The 17,667-nt window shown below is 33.4% G+C and overlaps 1 protein-coding gene across 1 annotated transcript in view; it reads right to left on the bottom strand.

Moving 5' to 3' along the window:
- Positions 1-17,667, bottom strand: part of LOC132727404 (tRNA pseudouridine synthase Pus10-like) — a 33,922-nt gene that overhangs the window by 14,946 nt on the left and 1,309 nt on the right. Inside the window, exons 2-15 of the mRNA XM_060712873.1 lie at positions 16,694-16,843; positions 14,279-14,710; positions 13,208-13,294; positions 12,531-12,565; positions 11,005-11,178; positions 9,516-9,656; positions 8,836-8,918; positions 8,102-8,227; positions 7,775-7,831; positions 7,148-7,224; positions 6,865-6,920; positions 5,638-5,755; positions 5,077-5,120; positions 2,822-2,920 (exon numbers count right to left, since the gene is read on the bottom strand). Coding sequence (XP_060568856.1) covers positions 2,822-2,920; positions 5,077-5,120; positions 5,638-5,755; positions 6,865-6,920; positions 7,148-7,224; positions 7,775-7,831; positions 8,102-8,227; positions 8,836-8,918; positions 9,516-9,656; positions 11,005-11,178; positions 12,531-12,565; positions 13,208-13,294; positions 14,279-14,710; positions 16,694-16,834 — 1,670 coding nt within the window. The 5' untranslated portion in view covers positions 16,835-16,843. The remainder of the gene's footprint in view (positions 1-2,821; positions 2,921-5,076; positions 5,121-5,637; positions 5,756-6,864; positions 6,921-7,147; positions 7,225-7,774; positions 7,832-8,101; positions 8,228-8,835; positions 8,919-9,515; positions 9,657-11,004; positions 11,179-12,530; positions 12,566-13,207; positions 13,295-14,278; positions 14,711-16,693; positions 16,844-17,667) is intronic.

Below are 17,667 nucleotides of genomic sequence, written 5' to 3'. Positions count from 1 at the left end.
TAAAAGCTTTTATTTACTGTTACAAGTGCTCCAATTGTCCTATGTAAGAATTTCAATGTTCATGTTTTATACTTCTTTAAATGAGAGGACAATCTAAAAGAGACTGTAATTTGCCTTAATTGGGTACAGAGTCAAAAAACAGTCTTAAAGAGACAATGATTTGGGCTGACAGTCTAAATGAGACCATGATTTACATTCAATGGTTGAACAGTCTAAATGAGACCATGATTTACATTAAAAAGGTTAACAATCCAAACAAGAGGGCCATGATGGCCCTGAGGTCGCTCACCTGTATATAGCCCCCCCCCCCCCAATGTTGCAGGGCCAATATAACCCAAGGGCTTTTATTTGCAAAAACTTGGTAGACACCCATAAGAAGATGTTTCATGCTAAACATCTAAGCTCTAGCTCATTGGGCTTTTTAAAAGAAGATTTTTTAAAAGTTTTTACTATACACATATAGTTAAAAACAATGACACCCCAGGGGCCGGGCCAGTTTTGACCCCAGGGCTTTTATTTGAACAAACTTTGTAGACACTTACTAGAAGATGTTTCATGCTAAATATCTAAACTCTAGCTATTTGAGTTTTTTCAAAGAAGATTTTAAGTTTTTGCTATACACATATAAAGAAAATCAATGACCCCCGGGGCGGGGCCAATTTTGACCTCAGGTCTTTTATTTAAACAAACTTTGTAGACACTCACTAAAAGATGTTTCATGCGTAATATCTTAACTCTAGCTATTTGGGTTTTTTCAAAAAAGATTTTTTAAGTTTTTACTATATGCATATAGGGAAAATCAATGACCCCCTGGGGCGGTGCCAATTTTGACCCCAGGGCTTTTATTTGAACAAACTTGGTAGACACCTATTAGAACATGTTTGATGCTAAATATCTTAGCCATAGCTCTTTGAGTTCTTTAAAAGAAAATTTTTTAAGTTTTTACTATATGCATATAGGGAAAATCAATGACCCCCCGGAGCGGGACCAATTTTGACCCCAGGGCTTTTATTTGAACAAACTTGGTAGACACCCATTAGAACATGTTTCATGCTAAATATCTTAGCTCTAGCTCTTTGGGTTCTTTAAAAGAAGATTTTTTAAGTTTTTACTATATGCATATAGGGAAAATCAATGACCCCCGGGGCGGGGCCAATTTTGACCCCAGGGCTTTTATTTGAACAAACTTGGTAGACACTCACTAGAAGATGTTTCATGCCAAATATCTAAGCTCTAGCTCTTATGGTTTTTTAAAAGAAGATATTTAAAGTTTTTTCTTTTGGTTGCTATGGCAACCAGAGTTCTGCATGGAATTAAATTCTTTGAACAATCTTTAAAGGTGACCACCAAATGAACATTCCTGTGAAGTTTGGATGAAATTGGCTTAGTGGTTTATGAAGAGATGTCATTTAAAGAAAAAGTTTACGGACGACAGACGAACGCCGGATGAAAAGCGATCACAAAAGCTCACCCTGTCACTTTGTGAGCTAAAAAGACCATGATTTACAATTAATAAAGGGGCAGTATAATCAGTTGTTCTGAATTAACTTTAAAATATTAAATGGACAAGTAATAAATGTTTACAGTAAAAAAGAAGTCAAAATAAGATTTTGCTGGCGCTGTTTATGAGTGAAAGCCTAAAAGAGATCATGATTTACATTGAATAAGTAGACAGTTTAGAGGAGACCATGATTTACATTAAATGAGTGGACTGACTAAAAGAGATCATGATTTACATTAAATGAATGGGCTGACTAGAAGAGATCATAATTTATATTTAAAGTGGACAGTCAAGAGGAGACCATGATTTACATTAATTGAGTGGGCTGACTAGAAGAGACCATGATTTACATTAAATGAGTGGACTGACTAAAAAATATCATGATTTTCATTAAATGAATGGGTTGACTAGAAGAGATTATGATTTACATTAAGAGTGGACAGTCTAGAGGAGACCATGATTTATATTTAAAGAGTGGACAGTCTAGAGGAGACCATGATTTACATTAAATGAGTGGACTGACTAAAAAATATCATGATTTTCATTAAATGAATGGGTTGACTAGAAGAGATTATGATTTACATTAAGAGTGGACAGTCTAGAGGAGACCATGATTTATATTAAATGAGTAGGCAGTCTAAAGGAAACCATGATTTACAATAAATGAGAAGACAGTCTAAAGGAGACATGATTTATATTTAATGAGTAACCAGTCTAAAGGAGACCATGATTTATATTAAATGAGTAGACAGACTAGAAGAGACCATGATTTACATTAAACAAGTGGACAGACTAGAAGAGACCATGATTTACATTAACAAGTGGACAGACTAGAAGAGACCATGATTTACATTAAACAAGTGGACAAACTAGAAGAGACCATGATTTACATTAAATAAGTGGACAGACTAGAAGAGACCATGATTTTCATTAAATAAGTGGACAGTCTAGAGGAGACCATGATTTATATTTAATGAGTAGACATTCTAGAGGAGACCATGATTTGTATTAAATGAGTAGACAGTCTAGAGGAGACCATAAATGAGTAGAAACACTAAAAAAGACCATGATTTACATAAAATGTATGGACAGACTAGAATAGACCATGATTTACTTTAAATGTCTGAACAGACTAGAAGAGACCAAGATTTACATTAAATAATTGGACAGATTAGAAGAGACCATGATACACATCAAAAGAGTGGATAGTCTAGAGCAGACGATGATTTACATTAAAAGAGTGGACAGACTAGAGATCATGATTTACATGAAACGAGCAGGCAGACTAAAATGGACCATGATTTACATAAACAAGGATACGTCCCAGCTTGTGTTGACATTTCCAGCATGAAATGATTCTGATCTTTTCTGTTTGCTGACATCTCATGAATTATTCTATCTCGTGTTGCCAAAGGTCGTCTGAAATATTGTTATTCATGTGTGACAAAAAAATATACCAAAAGTATTGTTCACATTGATTTTTTTTTATAAATGAATAATCATCACCAAATTTGTCATTATTCACTGGTCTGCTAAGGGTATATAATGTACTTTGAATTTGAAAGTGTGTAATGATTGTTTATGGGATTACTCACTGGATTAATAAGATTAATCAGACAATAGTAGAATCTAGCCCGACCATACAGACGTGCACACTGACCAGGCTCTAAACTAGGGGAGGACAAAGCTGTAACAGGTAAACCAAAGGGACTGTCTAGTATAAGTCAATGCTTGGTTGGAAAAATAATACAGAATCTAAAAACTTGTCCATTGTAACAGTTTAACAACATTCTTTATGTAAGGTACATGTATATACACATGTATCTGAAAGCTATTTCTGTTAGGTACATGTATGTCTGAAAACTATTTCTTATTTCTTGTAAGGCACATGTGTATATTATCTGAAACTATTTCATAATCATCATCATACAATGTACCTCAAGTAAAATGTCTTTTACCTAACAATTTTAGCTCTTAAAATGTTCATAAAAATGATAAGTTTAACAAATAATATTTTTCCATTCCTTTACTTTCAAAAATTTTCAACTACTCTCAACTGTACCAGATTCATATGGAAACTAGAAATGTGTCATCATGCCACGCATGCCCCCGCATGCAGCCAAAATTTCAGATGGTGCATTTAAGTTCAAAGCCCTTAAAACTTTTCAATGTTAACACAAACCATTTTCATACAATGTTCAAGGCACTGAAATTATTCAGTCTTAACCTTTTAAAAATAGCATATTGCATATTTGTAGCCAAAATTATGGCTAAAAGAATGCTGAAACTGAAAGTTCAAAATTTTTCCAACATTCAGGAAAGATAAGTTTGTCTAAATTCATTGAACCACGACCAAATTCAAACTTATACTGCTTATTCCTAAGATGTATCTATATTATTTTCAAAGTGAAAGGGACATAACTCTGCCAAAAATTCATCAAACCATGACCAAATTCCAACTTGACCTGCCCATTCCTTTGACATATCCATATGTCAAATTTAAGTTGAATATGTAACACTGTTGGGTAGATAATGAACAGAAACTGTAAATTTCATATTATTTTCAAAGTGAAAGGGGCATTACTCTGCCAAAAATCATTGAACCATGACCAAATTTGAACTTGGCCTGGGCATTCCAAAAACATATCCATAAGTCAAATTTGAGTTAAATGTGTTGTACCATTGGGGAGATTATAAATAAATGGAAACTGAAAATTTCATATTACTTTCAAAGTGAAAGGGGCATAACTCCAAACCATGACCAAATTTGAACTTGACCTGCGCATTCCTTTGACGCATCCATATGTCAAGTTTGAGTTGAATGTGTTGTACCTTTGGGGAGATAATGAACGGAAACTGAAAATTTCATATTGTTTTCAAAGTAAAAGGGGCATAACTCTGCCAAAAATCATCGAACCATGACCAAATTCGAACTTGACCTGTATTTTCTCATGACATATCCATATGTCAAGTTTGAGTTGAATGTGTTGTACCGTTGGGGAGATAATAAACGGAAACTGAAATTTCATATTATTTTCAAAGTAAAAGGGGCATAACTCTGCCAAAAATCATCGAACCATGACCAAATTCGAACTTGACCTGTATTTTCTCATGACATATCCATATGTCAAGTTTGAGTTCAATGTGTTGTACCGTTGGGGAGATAATGAACGGGAACTGAAATTTCATATTATTTTCAAAGTAAAAGGGGCATAACTCTGCCAAAAATCATCGAACCATGACCAAATTCGAACTTGACCTGTATTTTCTCATGACATATCCATATGTCAAATTTGAGTTGAATGTGTGCAACCGTTCTTAAGATAATGAAAGGAAACTGATTATGACGGAATGACAGAATGACAGAAGGACGGAAGGATGGAAGGACGGAAGGACGGAATGACGGAACAGGGTAACACTATCTGCCCGGCCATTACATGGCGGGGGCATAAAAACAACAACATTGTTGTGACCAAACTAGGGTTCAAACCCATAAACTATATACATTAACATTTCTTCATACTATTTCAAAATAGGATTAATTTCCAAATTTCAACATTGTAAACTGTACTTACCTATGGAGCACTCTGATAGGAGTTTTCTGTAGAATTGTTAAGTTCTGAAATTATCAGAAAGTTTAGAATAGAAATAGAACACAATTCACATTAGAATTCAACAGAACAATTATACAAAATTTCCTAAATACTTGTACATGTAACACTGTACATGTAAAAATATTGTAAATAAAGTTTATGTTACACAATAAACATACAATTTTTCTATTTTCATTGAGGGTAAATAACCAATATTTAAAAATCTCTACATCCTTAATGTAAGAAAATAGATATCGGTATAAATCCATCTTTTCATTATTTCCCTTTGTTAAGTTGAAAATTATGGGTGAGATTTGCAAACAATGTCTTTCTAAACAACCATCAAATGGTAATATTGTATTTGAAACAGCACATGTGTCATGGTAATAACTATAGGTTTCTTTAAAATACCCAAAGATTTTAGCATACATTTACTAAATCTATTACCATGCATGAAAAGGCTAACATATGGAAAACATTTTTTTATTTCAAGAAAATTTGTATTTAATTTTCACTAAAAAAAATAAAAAAAGAAGTCTTTACTTTAATATTTGATAATGTGGCAAGTTGTTCATCTGTTACAGGAAGCTTTGACCAGCAAAGGGCGCTATATCTCTTCACTTTGTCGATCTCTCCTTGCTTTAAAATGTCCGTCTCTTCTCTACATGAATATATCAACATTGAATAAAATATTATAGTGGAACCCCATTGTATCGTGCTATTCATTGTATCGATCTATTTACAAATCTTTCGATTTTTTCAAAATGCACTAGCTACTGATTGCTAACATTTACAACAGTGTCACGAAATTCTTTCGCATTTGTTTCGAGCCGAAAAACTGACCAAAAACATGTTTCCCGTACCGTCAGACTTTGTAGATAATAAATAGACTTATAAATAGTGTGTTCTTATTAAAAGCACATTTCTGTCTGTTGAAAGTTCCTAAATTTATGCTGACATTTTAAAACAGACATCTTTGATTCTAATTGACTGAAAAATCTAGCATAAAGATGGGTCAGGGTTCCCAAACTTTGACTAACTGAGCGATTCTCACAATGCATCGATATAATGGCGAGACCTAATTCTTCAACCTGTTTGACATGTCTGTAAATATCCGTATATTCCAAAGCTAAAAAGTATAAATCAGTGATGTTTGCCATGTAAATATTATGACAAAGGGATCAAAATAAATGATACAAAATAAAGATTCAGGGATATTTGATTTTTTTAACTGCAGTTGTGATTTATAGGTAAATAGATCGATACAACGGGGTTCCAGGCTACTTTAAAGAATAAAATTGCTGAATATTTTAAAGATAAAGACATCTTAATATAAAATTTTTATACAATATGCAGCCATTTGTAGTAGTTCAATTGTATGGCTCCTTTTTAGTTTTGTTTTGTTTGGTTTGGTTTTACTTCCCAGCTCTATTGGTGAAGGAAGACTACAGGTACCCCTTCATGCATTATTTCAGGCAAGAATAGGCACTCAAGTAGAACCACTGGCATTTCATAAGCTAGCTGGATAGCTTTTCACATGACATAATTCAAAGTCCCAAGCATGATTCGTACCAACAGCATTGAGGGGCAAGTGGCAAGTGGTTTGAAGTCAACCACCTTAACCATTGGGCTATGCACACCCTGTAACATAAGTAATATTATCAACAATTTTATTTACAATATCAACAGAGAAGATATCAAATAGCTAATTATCACTTGTTAGAGAGAAACTGAAAGGTAGCTTTTCTAATTCATCGTGGATTTACTTACTTAGTGACAATCTGTAAATCTCTACACCTTATGTCTTTTGTATTTGCATTTATTGCCTGAAAATATCAAAAGAATTTATAATAATTCTCACATGAACGCATGATTAATTATGTCAAAAGTATTGTATCTTATCAATTAAAACATTTCCAATCCAGACAATTTCCAAATGGTAAAGGTTATAAGGGCTTATTTAAATGGAAATTGCTGTACTGAACAATAATTTTTTCTTAGAGGTGATCTCTCCACTCTGACTGTGTTAGAAGTATTCTCATGTATTCAGTACCTTCTGTATTTTTGTCATCTCATCTTGTGTTAGTTCTCTTCTTCTTGGGTTAACCAACTCTAATACAAATGGTCGTCCTGAAAAAGCAATGTAAACTTTATCTGATTTCAAATTAAATAAAACATGGATAAATAAAACCAATTAACACTTAACCTGCTGGGACCAAGAGTGATTAACCTTAGTCATCAGTTTAGAGCCAGGCCGGTCTGTATGTCTATGCACTCTATATGGTTGGTAGCTCAAGTTTTGTATTTTTATATTGATATCCCAGCAATTTTGAATGGACTGTTCTAAATTTAAAGCAGGGTAAAGCCATTATATAAATTCAGCAGTTTAGGGGTTAAGTTGACCTATTATCTTCTCATCAAGACAGTCATGCAGTTACAAAATTGCACGATCAAAAAAAAATCTACAAAAAAAATCTATAGTCTAATAATATCTACCCAGCTTATTGTTAGTTCAGATACTCAGTTTGAACTATAGCCTAACACTTATTACATCTGAAATAACTTGTGCGTCACTGGCACTCCCTATTTCCCAAACTGTGATTACTTTGCTACGAAAACATTAAATATCGGTAAAGACAACATTTTAGCTACTTTAAATTCAAAGTCTATACAGGCCTACCATTTCCCAACATAAGAACATCCACATCTTCTCGTCCAGATGATGAAAACTTTATCTCTGAAAAAGATCATAAACATGCTGTATAGATAAAAATCCTGATTAAAAGTGAACCTTTTATTGAAATTTTTTTAAGGTGGGAGGGGGTAAAGTTAAACAATCTGCACAACCGAACTTGGTGGCGATTCATCATGGTGGCAGTTTCCATTAAAGTTTAACATTAGATTGTAGACAAAAACAAAATGCCATATATTTTCCAGACAGAATTAAATAGCTATCATCGCATGAACAGTTATCGAACAAGAATACTACATTTAGACAAATATTTACCCGACGGTTTGAAAATCTTCTTTATCTCTCCTTCAAGTAGTTCCTCTACGGAAGATTCTGTTTTACTTACACCATCAATTAACCATGGTGTCTGACTCAGTGACCTACTGTATTTGTTGTATCTACCTGGAAAAAAATCATACATACATATACATGTATATATAAATATACACACGTAAAAATCACATTAAAAATCAGCATGCCACAGTCGGGACCCCAACAACGGGTCTCTGGATTGCAAGGTCCAGTATGACAATTTTTCTTGTAACTTTTCTGTGTATGATTTCCCGCTCATAAAAAAGTCATGATTTGGAAATTATATATATATATATTGTATTTATTATAAACTAATGAAACTGACAAGTCAAATTATATCTAACAAAATATTATTCATCATATATAAATCATGTTATAATCATAAATAATTTGAAAAGCATTTGCACATGTAACTAGTGTCACTAAATCTTAGGCCATTCAAATTTCTTGTATTTTTAACCCTAACTTGTTGAAATTCCTTATAGACTTACTCTGGAATTAAGAATATTTTGGGTTTTCCAAGCTAATCCAGGGCTACAAACAAATTTTTACAGTTACAGCTTCGAAAATATGCGCAGTAGGCTGACTTTTTTTCTGAACGGTAGTGCACAATGAAGCTGTAGCGGCAAAAGTTTGTACCAGGGGATTAGCTTCAGAGTTCAAGATTACAACTATTTTGAGAGGAGGGAAATACTTACCAGCAATAAATATATTCTCATTTTGGCACTTGACATCACATTTAGTATATGATCGTGGTTTTGATGGAGGGCATTGGTAACTCCTTAAAAATGGAATGATAAAAATTTACAGTCAAACAACTCTGTCCAATATAATTCATAACAAAATTGTTTTTATGTAAAAATCTGCTACGAAAATGTTTGATTTTTATTATGTGAAAATGTTTGATTTTCATTATTTAGAAAATTTAGTTCTTCACAAAAGAAGGCTAATAAAAGTACAAGAATGGTCTTAGTAGATTTGTGGGGGACATATTGTTTAACCATATCAGATAACAAAAATATTTGTCATCAAACATTTCCTTATGTCAAGAAATCTTTTGTTTACATGTGAACTAATTGTAAAACAAATTTTTAAATTAAAAAGCTCTGAAGAAGGCCTTATTATCGCAACTTTTATTGGTTGATTTTTCAACTGATGGGATAAAACTTTATAATGTACATAAGTTTATATAATTTCAGACAAAAGGTGCATATGAGTTGAAGAAACAACCCTCAATATTACTAGAAAGGCTCCTCAAAAGTAACAATTTTAATATCCCAGTCTGAAATAAGTCTATGCTCTCACCTTAATACTTTCATTGAGATGCAGTGCAGTTATCAATATCAATCAATATCAAAAAAAGTAAAACATCATAAACCTTTTAAATTCCTCTGTGGACATATCTTCTGCAGCTTTGGCGACATTTGACCGAGTATACACTGCAAATGTTGTCTTCCGTCGGTTATAACGTCTATCCTGCTTCCTTTTCCTGAATGTGTCATCTGTTTCTGCATCTAATCTAAAACATGAATATACAGCATGAATAAGTTTTAATTGTGAATTTGTTCAAAACAAAACATAAAATCTAAGAAAAAATAGGACAATCAATTAAAAATTGTTTGTCTGTTTGTTTGTTTTGTTTTATGTCACAGCAATATTACAAAGGCATGTGTGCATGTTCAAAATGAACAATACATTAACCATTATTTTTATTTCTGTCATATAGAACTAGAACTCCGCGAGTCGGATGTGTCGCCTTGTGAACAATATAGTTTAGGAGAAATGGCCGGAACAAAAATGAAAGATGAAAACTAACAAAGGGCAATTACTCAAAAAATAATAAGTGCAGAGCAGCAGTTTCTGTGCACTGCACTTCTTATCAATAAGATCTATCACTCTATGAAGTTTCAAGTCCATATCTTTAATAATTTATGAGAAATAGCCTGGACAAAAATAAAGAACTAAAATAAATAAAGAGTAATAACTCACAAATAAGAAGTGCAGGGTACCGGTTCTAAGTAATGTACACTGCACTTTTTCTTAATGAGATCTATCATCCTATGAAGTTTCATGTCCATAGCTTACATACTTGAGGAGAAATGACCGGGACAAAAATAAAGTATAAAAATTAACAAAGGGCAATAACTCAAAAATAAGAAATGCAGAGTACCTGTTCTTGTGCTCTGCACTTTTTTTTAATGAGATCTATCATCCTATGAAGTTTCAAGTCCATGGCTTTTATAGTTGAAGAGAAATGGCCCGGACAAAATTAAAGAATGAAAATTAACAAAGGGCAATAACTCAAGAATTAAGATGTGCAGAGTACCGGTCCTTGTGCACTGCACTTCCGGTTATTGAAAGAAGCATGCATACCAAGTTTGAAGTCAATCAGACTTATAGTAACTGAGTTATGCTCAGGACAAGCTTTAGGGGACGCCGACACCGCCGCCGACAAAAGTAACTCCTATATGTCACCTTTTCAAGGCGACATAAAAAGACAGCTTTCAGGAGAATAAAAACCTGGACTTCAGGCAAATGTCTGAAAATTTGTACCCATGTTTTATGGTGACATTCCAGTTTTGCTGGTGTAGGAAGACCTCAGGTTCATGCATTACTTTCGGCATGAGCCTGCACTTTAGTAAACCACCAACCTTCTGTACGATAGCTGAATAGCTTCCTCTCATGAAATAATCCAAAATTTGATGGGATTTTAACCCACAGCCTTGATGGACCAATGATTTGAAGTTGATGACCTTTACTACTTGGCAAAATCAATGTGACTGCAAAATGGCTCTCAAGAAAATAAAAACCTTTATTGTATCAATAAACATTAATTGATTTCAAATACAATTTGATACAGGACTTACAAAAAGCTACACTCCCTGTTTGAGTTCTCATATTGGAATGTCATAGTGACTTCAAATTTGCTCTTAAAATCAAATGCTGCTCCAAGTAAATCTGTCAACAGAGGACCACATCTCCACTTCCATATGTCTTTTATCTGTGCCACATCTGTATATTTTTTATTTTCATACACTGAACTGAATACAGATAAAAAGTAATAGTAAAATTCAAAGCGGTTTAGTAAGGTTCAAAATCCTAAAACGGCACACATCAAACAGTAAAATATATAAAAATATGCTAAGAATTTAAGGCCCATTATTTCTCAGAAATAGAGGATATTCAAGTTTTTTCTATAAATACATGATTTATTTTCATCGAGTGGTATGAAAATAAATATTTCATGAGTGGCGGTAGCCACGAGTGAAATATGGTAATTTTCATGCCACAAGATGAAAATAAATCATGTATTTATAGAGAAAACTTGAATTTTCTGTTTATTATATACATTTTTCTCTTTTTTGCGATAAAATTTGAAAGACTTTCCCTTAAATTTTGTGTACTGGCAGAATTTAAAAGAAAGAAGTCCGGCAAGACACCAGTGAAAATACGGAAAATATGTTTCACTGCAGTGAAAAATAAATTTTTACAGTGAAAATACGGAAAATGAAAATACGCATTTTATTTCATCAATATTTCTCAATATTTCATTTATAAGTATATAATAAATGCTTTTATTTATCAAAAACTTTTTCAATTTTTGTGTATTTTAAGTAATGTTACTCATTTGCCAATTACCTAAATCATCTTTTCATCTGTTGCTTTTTGGCAATAAGTACAGTTATAGTGATTTTGTATTTTGTATGGAAGTTATTATACTAATTTTTTTTCATTTCGCTACTTTTATGACAATTACTTCATATTCATCACTTAGTACTTTTTCAGGTAACAAGCATGTAACATTCTAAATACATATGCATTATAAAAATCATGTTTACCTTTCTAAAGAAGTAAAAATTAATTTGTTTATGAGGCATAATGTGCCTTTAAAAACCAATTATTTGTAAGTAAAAGCATGCAAAAATAACTTTTCAATGTATGATCACAATATGCACAATTAAAATAATTACTTTGGCAAAGCAGAATAATGAAATCATCCGAAATTTTGCACTAAAGTTATTGGTCCAGACCTTCATCAAATGGTACATAAATTACAATAAAATAGTTCCAATATGTTATAATGTAAAAAAAAACGTTACTTGAGTCCCTTTAAAATAAAAGATGTTTGTATCCATTAGCAGTTACATTTCACCGTACACAATATTAACTGATTAAATATTCATCACAAGTCATCTTAACAGATTAAATGTTTACCATATGCATTATGATAACAAATCAAATATTTAAAATAACTATGAAATGTTCCCTATTTAAAATATTTGCCATCAGATTCTTTTCAGCAGAGATTATAGAGACTCGCTACATAATTTTGTTGACAGAATAAAAACATTGTTATTAACAGACTGCATGCTTAGTAAAAAATATAACATACCTGAACCTTTCTTTTAAATGTAACATCAGGGCATACTGAAGAAGAACAAATCATGATATATGCATTGTAACTTAAAAAAAAATCCTAAAAATACATTGTACTTTGTAATTGTCACAAATGTCACAGGCAAGGTAACCGTCAAATTGAAGGCTTAATAATTGACTCGTATACTTTCGTGACTTGAAACAGAGCAAATGATGACCAATCTTTTCAATGTATACTATGAAACTGATTCACCACTAATAGTGTATTACTCTGCAAAAAGAACAAGTTCATTTTCTTGTAAAAGCAAACAAGAACAGCTATTAAATGTTAAAAATTGTTGACTAACAAAATCGTTGGAATTATTTTTGAAATAAGAGCTTTTAAAAATCTTAACAAATATAAATGAGCCGTGCCATGACAAAACCAACATATTGGGCTTGCGACCAGCATGGATCCAGAACAGCCTACGCATCCACGCAGTCTGACCAGGATCCATGCTGTTCACTATCAGTTATTCTACTTGTGATAGGGTTTGTAAGCGAACAGCATGGATCCTGATCAGACTGCGCGAATGCGCAGGCTGGTCTGGATCAATGCTGGTCGCAAACCCACTATGTTGGTTTTGTCATGACAAGGCTCAAATCAATGTCCCTTGGTGTAATGAATCTAAAGTAAACCATTCAAGAACTAACCTCTCTCAATATAACACAGACTGGTATCATCAAAGAGCACATGTAAGCTGAATAGTGGAACCCTTCCTCATCTACATACTCCTTTAACTGAAAACAAGCAATAAATTATTCTATAACTGCTTTTGCAATATTTTAATTATTTCGTCCGCAAGACTAGTATCAACAGCAAACACACTTCATTGAACAAAATAACATGCCTAACTGACTTCTACAGGAATGAGTAAGATTACCATATCCACCTATCATTTTGGCAAATTTAGTAGAAACATATTCAGGAAGACTTGCGAAGATTCTAGGAAAGACTTACTGCAAACTGGTTGATGGGGGTAAATCCTCAATTCTAACAAGAATATACTGTGTTGTTAACACGCACCTGTTAAAAATTCTATGTTAAAAAGGGGCATAACTCCAAAAATATAGCTTTCAGAAAAATGCCCCTTATCCAGCTACTGTGCTTTGTCAAGGATTTCAAGTTTCATATTGATATATCTAAAATTGTTTGTGTAATGAGCTACATTAAAGTTTTTGCAGGACAACAACAACAGTGACACTGCAGCAGTCATAATAACTGTAATTTTTCTTCAAAACAGACATGCTAATAATAATAAGTAAAATGCCTTGAAGTACAACCCTGACTTTTTCCAAGTTGCTGTTAATTTCTTAACATTCATTAAGTTATTAAAAACCTGCATATGTAAACCATTTACACAGATTGTCTCAAGCCAAATTGTCAAAGAATCAAGTGTGTTGTTTGTTAAGCTAGTGAATGCATAAGTTGTAAAACTTTTTTTCCCACTGACCTGTGTTCTAGTCAAGTAAAATGTGTACATGTATAGTATATAATCTACATTTTCTCAATTATAAATCCTGTAATTCAAAAAACTAGATCACATAATCAATGATTTGCACTTAAAACTATACTTGTAAGGGATTCCATGCAATTACACTTTCAAAATAAGTACAATGTAATATCCTTGATATTAAAGAAATGCCCACCTTTTTACAGGAACCTTAAAACTTATGAATAAACACTTTATCACTAAGTGTTAGGTTATCTTAATATTTACTCACTTTTCTAAGATATTTCTCTGAACAAAAATTCTGAAGAATTCCAAGACAGACAAAACATTGTGGTATTTGAGGGTCTCTTTCACCCCATACAATAAACTCCTTCAAACTCGCTTTATTTTCATCTTGATTCTTATCTGAACATGTTTCCACATATGTCACACTCTCAGTGTGTGTGTTTTCACAATCAGATTTGTTCGTTTGATCAGATTCAGCGACTATCTCTTTATGTCCAGACCCTGCACCATTGCCAATGATCTGCTTACTCTCCAAGACTATGTTATTATCAGTCAATTTATCATCAGCTGCATTAGCTCCTACAGCAGTCTTTGCTTCATGATTACTTTCAACTATTGCAGACTCTTCATACTCTATTGACATATTTTCTTCCTCTTCTTTCTTTTCTGTATAGTTTTTGACATAGCTTTCCATTTCCTAAAATAAATTAAAGGCATTCAACTAAACTGCATCAAAATAAAAAGTTCAAAATATCTGGGATTTTTAAAGTATGACTTTGATGCTTTCACTGCCAGGCACAGATTACCTATGTGACAATGTAAACGGTCCTACCTAGCAAAGCTAAGCTAAATGAAATATTATTTTCTTAAAGTCAAAAGTACAATCTATTTCTCTCATATGTTTCCCTTAATTTATCATTTGATTTGCAATCCTAAATAAATTTAACCATGATTTGTTTTGACTAAGTTTTCTGGACTGTTGGAAAGTAAATTTTAGACAAGAAGCGCCGCAATGCGACAAAAACCAGGTTTTCAATGACCAAGTTTTGATGTGACAGCAATCAATAGGTCAAAGTGCACTGAAGTTATTGAGTAGATACTGAATATTCTATTGTAAGCAAATTACCTTGACCTTGCTCCCAGATATCTAAGTGGTAATCCAAAGCTGCCACTCAGCAAGTTCGGTGAAAAAAGGTCAAAGCCAACTCAAGTTATAACATGAAAAATAAATGCATTAACCTTGACACAGACACCTGGGTAGCAATCCCAAACTGCCTCTTTGATATAAGCTACGCATTCATCAAGTTTTGGCGTCAATAGGCCAAAGCAAACTCAAGTTTTTGAGCAGAAACTGAATTTCTATTTTTAGTAACAGTGACCTTGACCTAGATCACAGACACCTGGGTAGCAATCCCAAGCTGCCTCTTGATATAAGCTATCCATACACCAAGTTTGGAGTCAATACGCCAAAGCAAACTCAAGTTATTGAGCGGAAAACTGAAATTTCTATTTTTAGTAACAGTGACCTTGACCTAGATCACAGACACCTGGGTAGCAATCCCAAGCTGCTTCTTTATATAAGCTATCCATACACCAAGTTTGGTGTTAATAGGCCCAAGCAAACTCAAGTTATTGAGGCGGAAACTGAATTTCTATTTTTTGTAACAGTGACCTTGACCTTGATCACAGACACCTGGGTAGCAATCCAAAGCTGCCTCTTGATATAAGCTATCCATACACCAAGTTTTTGGAGTCAATACGCCAAAGCAAACTCAAGTTATTGAGCAGAAACTGAATTTCTATTTTTAGTAACAGTGACCTTGACCTAGATCACAGACACCTGGGTAGCAATCCCAAAAGCTGCTTCTTGATATAAGCTATCCATACACCAAGTTTGGTGTCAATAGGCCAAAAGCAAACTCAAGTTATTGAGCAGAAACTGAATTTCTATTTTTAGTAACAGTGACCTTGACCTAGATCACAGACACCTGGGTAGCAATCCCAAGCTGCCTCTTGATATAAGCTATCCATATACCAAGTTTGGTGTCAATAGTCCAAAGCAAACTCAAGTTATTGAGCAGAAACTGAATTTCTATTTTTAGTAACAGTGACCTTTACCTAGATCACTGACACCTGGGTAGCAATCCCAAGCTGCCTCTTGATATTACCTATCCATACACCAAGTTTGGTGTCAATAGGCCAAAGCAAACTCAAGTTATTGAGCGGAAAACTGAATTTCTATTTTTTTAGTAACAGTGACCTTGACCTTGATCACAGACACCTGGGTAGCAATCCCAAGCTGCCTCTTTGATAAAAGCTATCCATACACCAAGTTTGGTGTGAATAGGCCAAAGCAAACTCAAGTTTTTGAGCGGAAACTGAATTTCTATTTTTAGTAACAGTGACCTTGACCTTGATCACAGACACCTGGGTAGCAATCCCAAGCTGCCTCTTGATATAAGCTACCTACACACCAAGTTTGGTGTCAATAGGCCAAAGCAAACTAAAGTTATTGAGCGGAAACCAAAAGTTGACGCCCGCCTGCCCGCCGACTTCGGCATTACAATAACCCGGTTTTCGTTGAAAACCTGGTTAATTAAGTAAACTGAGTGGTAAAATAGCAATATAAAAAAGCTTACATAAGTAAAAACAACCCAAGCAAAAAAAGAAGTGAAACAACCTTTGAATCTCCCTTGTAGAAGTACATGTCTTTTAAACCAAGATATCTTAGAGTACATCTAGCACAGCAGCCACAAGCTGACAACTCTGATGCAATGTCTTTTATCATTGCCAGATCAGACGTGAACAATGGCAGCGCCATTCTGAAACACTGAAATGCATACATAATTTAAGACAGATAAATATGTACAAATAATGCTATAAAAAAATTTGCAACAATAAGGCCTTAAAAAAAATTAACATATGTAATTGAAAGTATATTGGCTATATGTATGCTCATGCTATTTTATGCCAAATAAAGATTATGTTATGTCATGTTAAAAAAAAATTGTTTGTTTCTGATGTCCCTATCTCCCTATTTTTTGGCCACCGACCCTAAACTTTTTGAGGGAAAACAGGCCACATTTTTTGTTTGACGCTGCATAATAAACTTTGTGCTGCAAATTCATATTTCCGTCGCATACACTTGATAAAAAATATTTCAAAAAAAAAAAATGCCTACCTACCTACCCTATTTTTTAAAACCATGTCACTGGAAACAAACATTTTTTTTGTTAGGCCTACGTAAAATAATAAATCCCCTATGTATAATCAAAAATATGAGAAAAAATAAAATCCCAGATTAGGTCATTTCCATGAAAATGTGACATTCTTTTGCCATGAATCTTCACACTGTGCCTATTTCAGTCAGTGCATTGACCATTGTTCATTTAGGGCCTGCTCGCAAAGCGAGCTTTACGGTAACGTGAGTACCTGCTAGATAGTGATGGTTTTGAAAACTTTGTCCGAGGTACTGAACTGACACATCGCAACTTTTTGAATTACAAGATTAGACTGGAGCCCTACGCACTTATGGGAACCATCATAGGACAGTGAACCATAATAAACGGAAGCAGTGTATAAAATACCAAATGACAATTTTAGAACAGAAAATGTAAAATGAAAATGAACGATTATTTTATACTATTTCACGAA

Source organism: Ruditapes philippinarum, unplaced genomic scaffold, assembly GCF_026571515.1.
Source record: "Ruditapes philippinarum isolate M1 unplaced genomic scaffold, ASM2657151v2 ctg86_1_1_1_1, whole genome shotgun sequence".
Lineage (NCBI taxonomy): Eukaryota > Metazoa > Mollusca > Bivalvia > Venerida > Veneridae > Ruditapes > Ruditapes philippinarum.
This window is presented reverse-complemented; position numbering and strand designations above follow the sequence as displayed.